The sequence below is a fragment of the Opisthocomus hoazin genome, chromosome 9 (assembly GCF_030867145.1).
Source record: "Opisthocomus hoazin isolate bOpiHoa1 chromosome 9, bOpiHoa1.hap1, whole genome shotgun sequence".
Classification (NCBI taxonomy): domain Eukaryota; kingdom Metazoa; phylum Chordata; class Aves; order Opisthocomiformes; family Opisthocomidae; genus Opisthocomus; species Opisthocomus hoazin.
This window is the reverse complement of record NC_134422.1, coordinates 33,950,451-33,961,551: the sequence shown is the minus strand read 5'-3', so window position 1 is coordinate 33,961,551 and position 11,101 is coordinate 33,950,451. Positions and strand designations below refer to the sequence as shown.

Here is an 11,101-nt window from a genome sequence, read left to right as displayed (position 1 = left end):
TTAGCTGTGTGCCTTGAGATTCGATTCTATAGCATCTAATAACGTTTGAGGTCCATTTCTGTGTGTATTCTCCACTTCTCCCCCCCTGTGTATTCTTAGCCACCTGCAGCCAACAGGGGACTGAAAGTGGCCCTTTCTTCAATACGGAGATGTGCTTTCTTGAAACACATGAGAACCTCAGTGCTTCTCAGCCTGTTATTCCTCTGTCAAATTCGTTTGAAATAGGGCATGGTGTTAAAAAATACTGTAGGACACGCTGTCAAAAGAAGGTCTACCTTTAGCAAACCAGGATATAATACCGCCTTTAGCATTAACAAGAGAAGCAAAAGACAGTCTTTGTTTTCTATCACTTAAAAAGACTGATTTTAAGTAGTGGTATTCAGATAGGAAAAACTCCATGTTCATTGAAATGACTGTAAATTTTAAATGCTGTTCTTCAGACACTATTAAACATGTGGAAACTAGGATCCATCATGTTCACAAAGATATCTTTAAGCGAGTTAAAAGTTCAATTACAGTGTTTACACTTTTTCAAGAACACTAACATTATTTTGTTCTTTACATGCTATCATATTTTTACATTTATTAAATAAGCATTTCAGTTAATTTTAGAGCACTATCGCAGGCTCTCACTTTCTTTAAAGCATTATCTTTACACGAAAGCCAACTTCATCTTGCCAGTATATGAAATTAAATACACATCCTCAATGTTTCTTTTTTATTTTAGTTGCTGTTTCCCCAAGCATGTTCTAAAGTATTTCCAAATAAGTTTAAAGACATCCAATTTGGTTTTATTCCAGTAAATTGCTTTCTCAAGTGGCACTGAATTTTTAAGGTGTGATATCCAGTTATTAATTGCAGAAAATACTTAGAATTCCCCAGTATGTAAGAGTTTCTTCTAGCAACAACTAGAAGCACCAGATATAAGGATCTAGAATAACACTTTCAGTAAGATATAAAAATATAATTGAAGAAAGATAAGAAATACAAGGAATAGTTTTACATGAACATGTATGATATTTATCTGTTATTGTTCAAGTATAACTGAAAAATTTAGGTTGAGGTGTCCTTTCTTGACTAGCATTCACAAGTAGTTTGCAACAACATTCAAAAGTAACTCAACCACTCAAACACAGCTTCCTACTACAGGTAAACTTTTAACAAGGCAAACATTAACATGAAGATGCTTACTTTAGACTTGCCCCTCTGTAGGCTGTCATGCATGTAAGTCTTGTGATGATGCAGCTAGATTACATTTTGATCATTATTCCATCTGATTCACTGAAAATCTTGCTGAGTGTGGAAGTGTCTTCCTCCTCCTCCAGACTGTTTTGGGTTTTTTTTAACGAAAGAAACCCAAAACCCACACACCATTCTTGCACCTAGTGTTCTTCAGATAAGCCCAATAACCCACTAATACTTTGGGTGGATTTTCTACAGCCTCCTCGCAGTAGCAGCACAGAGCCACCAGTTGCAAGCTTTCTTTCCTGGCTGGACCAATATGACAATACGATAGAGGAGAGAGTCATTTAAAATATTACCTTACAAATGTAGGTTAGGGGTTAGCCAGACAGAAAACCAGAACTGAGCATCTGAAAGACTAAGCAGAAGCCTGCGCAGCTAGGCCAAAACTCAAAGCAGTACGGTTGACATTTATTACAAACTATGGGCAGCCACCTAAACAAAATAGCTGGGACCTTTGCATTGTAGTTAGTAAATGTCTAAATATCATTTCCATTTTCACAGCCAACATTCATCTTACACCCATATCAGCATGTTCTAATTTGTGCCACTGCTTTCCTTGGCTCTGATTTTGTGTACTGTTTATATGGTGTACTACTCTATTTCTTCATAACGCAGATTTTTTTTTTTTTTAAAAGTCAGTCAATTATCAAACTCTTAATCTGCACGAGGAGAATTAAATTGCCCAAGATTTTGGATTTTCAAAACGTAACTACATTGGATTATGTTTTTTGGATGCAACAAGAAATTAAGCTTCTACTGCTAAGTATAGGAATATTGTTTTTTTTTAGGGAGATACCTTCAGAAGTAATCTATTAGCAGTCTGACTGCAGAAAGAACAGCATCAAGATACATAAATTTTATCTGAATGACAAAAGTATTGATTATTTAAAAATCAATTTAAAAATATATTCATACCTAGACAATGTGTCAGAATTGTCTGAACTTTGCTACTAGCTGTAACATTTTTTTGAAATATTTTAAAGTTTATTCTTCCTCAGCTGCAGCTAGCAAGCCCTCAAATGTCATTGCTTACAGGCTATTCACATGCTTAAGCTAATCTAAATTTAAACTCTTCTGATTTTTGACCCAAGGGAATAAACTGCAATCAAATGTAAATTGCAAAAATATTCAGCATTATAATTCAGTTTCCTGGAATCTGAGTTTATAGCCATCTCTGTTTCCCATTTTTATATCTAATAACCAAATCCCACCCTTCTTACATAAAAGATGAATCTCATAATCTGTAAACAGTTCTACCCAGGTGTTTTACTATATTTACGCTCCCATTAGATTTTATGATAATTTTTTCCACTTTTGCATTCTTGAGAATGTCCCCCTGACTGCTGCCAGTAGTTTTTCAGAAATTTACTTAAAGCAAATGCTTCTCAATGACCTGTTGAAAAATAAAACTTCACATGTATATAACAATAAAATTAATGTACTGCTAATTGTTCCTACCAGCTCACTGCTAAGTCGTGCACTTCTAAAACATTGGTCAGTTTACACTCTCCAGATTTCAGGGGCTGAGTATACTCTTTAGCACACACAAGGTATGGGTTCACTTCAGTATCAACAGTGAACGCTGAATCCTGGAAAAAAATAAATTATTAAGTCTCAGAAATGCTGTACAAGCTCATACAATGTACTATGATTATGTTACTATTTTGAAAATACAATTTTGTCTTATTTACCCACTCTATTTTTCTCCTCTGCTCAATTTTCATCAATTTTTTCAGTCACTGTTGCCCTGATTTTGTTGATTTTGATACATATTGTTAAAGCTGAGTGCAGGCATAACTGGAAGACTGGCGTCTGTAGTGAACAACTGAATACTATGAGACTTATTACTTCTTTCTTTTAGAATTATATTCCTACAAGTTCACTTCTGGACAGTTGTATCAATATAGCATTGCTCTAGAAAGAGACCAGCCATCAGTACTAATCATCATCTGCAACCCTCTATAAATTCACCTTTCATACCAGCAAAACCCCTTCTTCCCTCAAAACAGAAAATACCCCACTTTTGTAGTTCAACATAACAGCAATGGGAAAGAAGCAACTCAATACTGTGGACAGATATAGTATAAAAATATATATATTTTAGTATATAGTATATATAGTATAGAAAGATATAGTAAAAAAAGGCAAATAAAATTTTGCTGTCATTTATACTCATAACAAAGTTTGTGTAACAATATGGGCACAACAAAAACGTGGCCTGATACTTCTACTGTTAATGTCATTTACATACCTGCTACTGGAAGAACATATAATGTTTAAAAAGCAAGGCTGTTAAATGGTTAGTATAATATCTCCTATATTAAATTCAGGACAATCTCTGGTTTTAGTAAGTATTCTGTAGAAGACAGTCAAAAGTTAAAGTTCAGGTAAATGAATTATTTTTCCACAAACAGAAAACAAATGTTTTCTAATCATTTATCAGTAACTTTAAAACTACCACATTAAGATACAGTGATCTACCCTGCACTGGACGGTCTCACTACTAAAAGAAGTTAACTTCTAGAAACCTTTCCATTTCATCAACTGGCAGCCAGAAAGCTCCTTCATTTTGGAATGGAAGAAGTACTCACATTGGCCAAATCACTCCATTTATATTTTATTTCCTTCTCTTCATTTTTCTTCTGCATGACTCCCATACTGGAGATGAAAAGAATAAAGTTTAGTGCTACTACCAAGCTTGGCGCAGCATGGTTTGCGGTGTAATCACTGATTTATCAGCTAAATGAAACAATTTCCGCTATGATTTTAAATGGAAAAATCATACAAACACAAACAGAGGAGGGCTGTATATGCACATACAAACAATACAACGAAAAGGAGAGCAGCTACAGGTAAACAACCTTCTTTTTTCCCTTTGACTTCATGTGTATATGTAGATCTAGACTGAGAGTAACTCCAGGTAGTGTCTCCCAAAGATCAACATTGCTTAGATAAGAAGATCCTTTTCTCTACTTCAGTAAAGACTGGAGGACCAGTTTCACCTATGCCACATCATCCCCAACAAAATTCACCAACACAGTAACACTTGTTGAAGAGGGAACTGGAACTCCAGGCTGCAGTTCACAGAAGACGTTTTCCAAGTCAGCTGCTGATGCTGTTCAACAGCATTGACTACATCAGCAGGCACTTACAGATTTGCAGCTTTTTAACAGCCTCTCCAAAGCAGCAACCCAGGGAGACAGCATCTGCCTTGAATTTGCACCTGGGTAAAAATCAGTTACAGACCTGATGCAAAGTCCTTTCTTCAAGGCTCTTGTCTGCTTATCATAAAGGACAAAAACAGACCTAATATTCAGGAGGGCTCAGTCCTAGAAGTCTGTGGCTTCAAGAACAAACAGGAAAGCTAATTCTGTAATTCAGATGAAACTAATTATACATTAGACATGAATTAAGAATTAATTCTGAAGATAACTTTATCCACATGGAACAGGACATCTTAAGACTATGCTATACCGACTTCTCTCATTTGGTAGAAGCAACAATCATCAAGAAAAACATCCTCATCATCAGATAATGGAAGGCAAAAACAGATGTTGATTGAAATGGATTGCTCAAAGATTCATGTATAAAATGCTTAAGACCCACTGCAGGAAAGGATTCCCAGAAAGGTCCAATTCTTTCAGATACATATACTGAGCAGACATGAGAATACAAAAATACTGAACACCAACAGAATAGTAAGATGACCTGAGCTGACAGACTAGTTTTCTTCAGCCTCAGCAGTCAAACTAGAGGGAGAACCACCACAGAATTATTGCTGGACTGTACCAGCTTAGGAGCAGAAAATCTGGTTCCCTGGACACAGTAGAGCTGTTCTTGCTATTAATCAAGAACCTTAGTGTAGACTTGATATTCAGCATGCATGCTATCAGATAGAGGATGCTGAGGTTTCCACAATAAACCTTCTCAAACTGACCTTGAATCAGACATGAACAGACTTGAGTTTTCAAGTTCTTCACCAAAAAACACACAGATTTCCTGGAGCAAGGACTGGCTTTGCCAGGTGAGGAGCAGAAGGGATTACAGCATGAGGAGAATTCAGGATAGAAGGAACCACCCACATCAGCCTTCCCAAACAGGGAACTAGGAAATTATTCAGCTCCGGCCCCAGAAAGAAACTAGCCCCAAATTATAGAGAACAGCCCTTCATAGTGACATTCAAGTCAAAGAAAAAGACTACAGAGTACTTTCAAATGGATATTTGGACATCATAATCTGCATTTGCTATCAGCTCAAAATAAGTGTCCAAGATTTTAGGCAGTAAATGGCATACAATGGTATACAAAACTCATAACATGACTTCAAAAAGATCAGCTCCACTGAAGAGAGTTGATATTACTTCTTGATACAGAATAGAGGTATTTACTTTGTCAGTATCTGCATGTGAGGGTATTAACTACATTTGAGCATCAAGTTATTATTAATGGTTAACCATGTGCTTTAAAATAACAAATGGATTCTGCAGACCAAAAGAAAAACCTGTTATTATGGAACTGGGTGCTAGAGCTAAACTAGCAGAATTACATGCATGTATTTTTAGTACTGGACACAGAGTAAGCCTCTGACCTATCACAGGCCACTGTACAGTCTGATCAGAAGCAGATCATATTCTGAGGTCACAACTCTACAGTCCACTTGGTCTCACCTATGCACAGTTGACATGTCCCAAAAAGGCAATTATACAATTATACAATTATGATCAAGTAGTTTAAAGCTGAGAATATCTGAGTGTGTGCTGGCTTTACAGTCTGCTTCAGTGATAATTCTTAGAAAAGTGAAAACTCTCTTGTAAGTTCCAAGAGTGAATTACATTTGCTTAGTACAATGTATTAGAATGTACCAGTTTAGGCAGCATTAACAATGACAGACTTTGACCTGAGACTTCAGAAGCTGAGGACAAGGACAAGAAAGCTTCCAGGTACATCAGGCAGCGGAGAGAAGCTGTATCACAACATCGGGCTCAACTGTAGAGAAAGAAACTTCAACGGTGGCAAGGCCTCAAGGGAAAAGCTGGCTAGAGTAAATGGTATCCTACTGACAAAAACCACTGGACTAGAACTGGGAACGAAGGTTTCTAACAGCCTTCTTCTGTGTGATTACTGGCATGGGCTATTTTCCATTTTTCAATGGCCTTTTTTCTTCCGACCACTGTTCTCCATGAAGGTGAGCTCTATGACTTACACCGACAGGCAAATTTTTTGTATTTTTTAAAAGACTTTTCTTACAAGTATAACGATGATAAAAAGCCAAAATACGTATATACATATAGTTAATCTTGCAGCCTCATTTTCAATTAGTGTGGTCTAAAATATTTTCTAAGATTAGTCAGCAGACCAGGAGATTTATTGCTAACTCTAATTAACCAGCTAAATGGCTTTATTAAAAATAGATTGTCATTAAAAAATGTAAGGAGGGTAACTGCACAATATATTTTAAGGACTACAGTCGTCATTACAAAACCGCTTACAAAGACTATACAGTTTTCTGAAGACTTAGCTGATCATTCATGTTTGCAACATTTTCAGGACATCCTGCTGTGAGAAGCTTTAAAGGAAAGACTTCAATTACCACATTCTTTAAAATGCCCATCAGCCACTAAGATTAAGAATGGAATAAAATCAATGTATTTTAATCGGGAAATGTACACACACAGCACAGATAACCATTAACTTTTTTTTTAGAATTTATTTGCACTTAATGGTAGCCATTCTGTTAATTCGTAGGAATGAGCATACAGCAAGTTGCAGAACTACAGACTATCAAAAGCATATCATTGTCTCCCATTTGAGAAGCTCTCTATACCGCATGTTCTATAAGGCTGCTATTAACCTGAGTCAAACTTTTTAAATGATTACAAAAATAATTAAGCTAATGACTTAATGATCAGTGCATCTATTACAGACCCAAGACTTAGAAGATATTTTTCTGTGAACTGTGACTTCAATCACATACGTAGCCTAACAAAACCACTCCAAAATCTAGTTTTTCCTTTATTTATTTTTTATACTTGATTATAAAGAAAGAATGGATCTGACAGAAGCTGTACATGTTCACTGCTAAGTTTTGTTCCATCTAAACCACATTTATGTTTCCTCTTTGAAGCTAAAAAGCTACATAGAGAGTTCTGTTTGCACAAAAACTTCTCAATATTATTATCCTATGCAATTATTTCACAAACTTCTATAGATATGCACCACTTTAGCTTCAAACTGCCTCAACGATGCTCAGAAATCACAACTCACACTCAGAAACACTGGAACAGGTTGCCCGGAGAAGCGGTGGATCCCCCCTCCCTGGAAGTGTTCAAGGCCAGGTTGGATGGAGCTCTGAGCAACCTGGTCTAGTGGAAGATGTCCCTGCTCATGGCAGGGGGGTTGGAACCAGATGATCTTTAAGGTCGCTTCCAACCCTTACCATTCTATGATTCTATGATTCCCAGAACACTGGACTCAATTTCCATAGAATAGTAGGGACTTAGAATGGTGACAGGACATCCATCTTCTCTTTCTTTGCTGACTGGAAAGGAAGACAGAACGTGGGAATCATGAAGAGCAGATGATCAAAATCATCCTTTGTTGTCTTAACTCAGGTATTAGCAAGAGACCTATACCTTGTACCAAGGTGCTAACTAAACACCTACGTCCTGAAGTAGCCATTTCACATAGATCAGCTGTCTGTCTAAATACAATTTTCCACTTACTTATGTGTACTTAGAAGTGTACTAAGCAGCAAAGAGGAGCCTAGAAGGAAAATCAACCTCAAACACACACCTAAACTCTAAAAATTCTGTTTGAAAACTGTGGAAGTTAGGTCTTAACAGAATTAAAACTACTTCTTCTCTCATAGATAAGAACAGTTTTGGAGAGAAAGGTTAGCCATGTGGGGAAAAACTAAAGAAAATCAGAAATATTCAGAATTAGTAAATAAATATGTAAAGTATAAATAAGTAAAGATTAAAGATTACTTTAATCTTGCATTGTTATTCCAGGAAGGAATCATAACATGTTTGTGGCTGAAGTCATAGGTTTTTATAGAAATATATGTTAAGTTCTGGTTGTGTTTCAGCCATAATATTCCTGCAGATCTCTGAAGCCAGTTTCAGGAAAAATCATTTCCAGATAGGCATTTTCCCGAGGCATTTTCCAAATTTGGGAGTTAAAGTGAGTCTGCAGTATTCATTACACACAGCCTAAAGAGCAAAGAGGTTAACTAAAAGCAAGTATAATCCCAGTATATGCCACTGCCTGCAAGTATATCGCAGAAGCTTTATGTGCTCCTTGTCTTAGAAAGTTTTACCTTTCAAGAATTGCAAATTTGAACAACTAGAATTATAACATAAAAAAGCATAAGATCAACATGCTTTTTGTAAACTGTGTCTCATTCCCTTTCTAGAACAAAAACAATTACTGAATGTAACCAGACTTACTCATTTCAGAGTGAAACAATTCTAGGAAAGCTTAAGCACTCTGAATAGACATCAGTCTTGCATTTTTCAATAGAAAAGTCTAGATACTACTTCAGGAGATACTGCTATAAATTATTGCTGTAAAATTCATAAATATAGTAAAAAGAAAGTATAAAAATATTAGTATTTATATCATTTCTTACTGAATTTCTGAAGTACTTCTGAAATTGTAGTTTCTACCTCCTTTGCTGTCATAATCCATTATTTTACCAGAACATGAGATTCAGCCTCAGTTGTTGAGATAATTCATACCCACAGTTCATACTTCAGGGTCTGCATGGCATGAACAGTGAGTGGTATCACTTGTCATGGCCAGGTGAAATGTGGATTTTAGTAGCTCCCCAGTACACACTAGGTGGAAGCCACAGTTTAAACATATCAACTCTGTTGCCGAGCTGATTTCCTGCCTGAGAAAGCTACAAAGGAATTTAGAAGCAATACCAGCTTAAGGTGTTCTCTCACAGCATTTCCAAAATATATTATCACTATATTGATTTATCAAAACTTCATCAGCACTTCAATTTATGTGACGCATGTAGGTTCTGAGCTCCTCAAAAGGAATGCAAACAGGCTGCCTACAAAATAGATCACCACAGAATTTTTTTCCCCAGATACAAATACTCATCACTGTGAAATAAATGTGGTATCTTTATCCTAAAAACTTCCTACCATGAAAATGCTCAAGAATGCCAATATGAAGATGCTTCCCTCCCCAAAAAATTCTGGCAATAAGTGTCATTATTTAATCCTTATTCTATTATTTTCAATTGCTAAATCCTACGGGTAATGGAGAATCCATTACACAAGATCTTGCATAACTAGGCTTTGTGAAACATTGATTGCAAAGCCTGATGCTACTTCAGCATTGGCAACTGTACTGTGCATGCCAAAATCCAAAAAACAATGCATGTACCGAATGCGAAGGAGTCAAAGCAATATATTATGTTTTTGTTCACTCTTGTATCTGCAAGGCACTAGACATTTGTACTATGACGAACAGGAAAAGCTATAAAGCTTTTCTCTTACATCACTATAAAAGAGAAAGTAATGCATTTCCTGCCTGTGACATTAAAGATCCTATTACTTTATCATCAAAGGCAAGGAACATTACATTCAAAACCGCATCTTAGAAAGAATCTCTGTGAAACATCACCATTCTGAATGCATGTCCTCAGTCACTGCCAATGGTAAAAGCAATGGTACATTGTATCTGCCCAATCTGTCATTTAGAAACCACACTACCTTATTATCTAAAGTTATAGGTGTAACAGACTGTCAGCCACTCATAAAAAGTTAGACATGACTCTTAGTCCATTTACATGCAGTATTTCCATAGCTCTCAAAAATATTAGCAGAAGCGAGTAAGAATCATAATTTCCATTTGTACTGCAAGCACAGGGAAGACATCATAGAATCATAGGTTGGAAAAGACCTCTAAGATCATCAAGTCCAACCATCAACCCAACACCACCATGCTTACTAAACCATATCCCAGAGTGCCACATCTACACATTTTTTGAACACATCCAGGGATGGGGACTCAACCACCTTCCTGGGCAGCCTATTCCAATGCTTGACCACTCTTCCAGTAAAGAAATTTATCCTAAAATCTAATCTAAACCTCCCCTTATGCAACTTGAGGCCACTTCCTCTTGTCCTATCGCTAGTTAGTTGGGAGAACATCCCAACGGTAGATCCTTGGCAAAGGTAATAGTGCAAATCCATCTACACTCCCAAGTAATAAAAGGATCTATTACCGATTCTACGATTTACCTAGACAGCCTTATAGAAATCAGGATTGCATAAACTCATAAAGCATTCCCTGCCCTAAAACATCACAGGTTCATATACAAAAACAAACCAGAAGTGGAATAGCTTTTTTTTTTTTTTTTTTTTAATTTAAGTACCTGAACCATTTGAGAATTTAGTGATTTACCCCAGATCAAGCTGAAATTCTCTAGGAGAGCTTGTAAACTAAACTCATATTTTCAGAGCCTCAAACCACTACTTAATTCTCCCTAATAAGATGAAAATCTTGTCTTGATGGAAATTGTTATGCAATTAAGACAATTTACCCTTAAAGCTCTTAGAAATCTTTCTTTCCTGTCCTGAATTTTTACAGTAACACTGCCTTTTGCTTCTGATAGCACAGTTCTTCAGAGCAAGTCTACAGCTTTCGATTTCCTGGAGGAAGACGCTAGAGACTAATTTGTCAAAACATACAGAAGGCAAAGAATAGATAAGTGGAACTGATCTAAATTATTCCACAGCTGAGAAAAATGTAGTATAGTTTAATACAAAACAGAAGACATCCAAATCAGTTTATCTAAATCACAGCTCAGCCTTGTGTATATCGTCATTACACAGTTC

At 36.3% G+C, this 11,101-nt stretch overlaps 1 protein-coding gene across 1 annotated transcript in view; it reads right to left on the bottom strand.

The window, feature by feature from the left end:
- SPAG16 (sperm associated antigen 16) overlaps nt 1-11,101 on the bottom strand; it is a 348,492-nt gene that overhangs the window by 278,776 nt on the left and 58,615 nt on the right. The window contains 1 exon segment of the mRNA XM_075431063.1: nt 2,704-2,834. Within this exon segment, the coding sequence (XP_075287178.1) occupies nt 2,704-2,834 (131 nt within the window).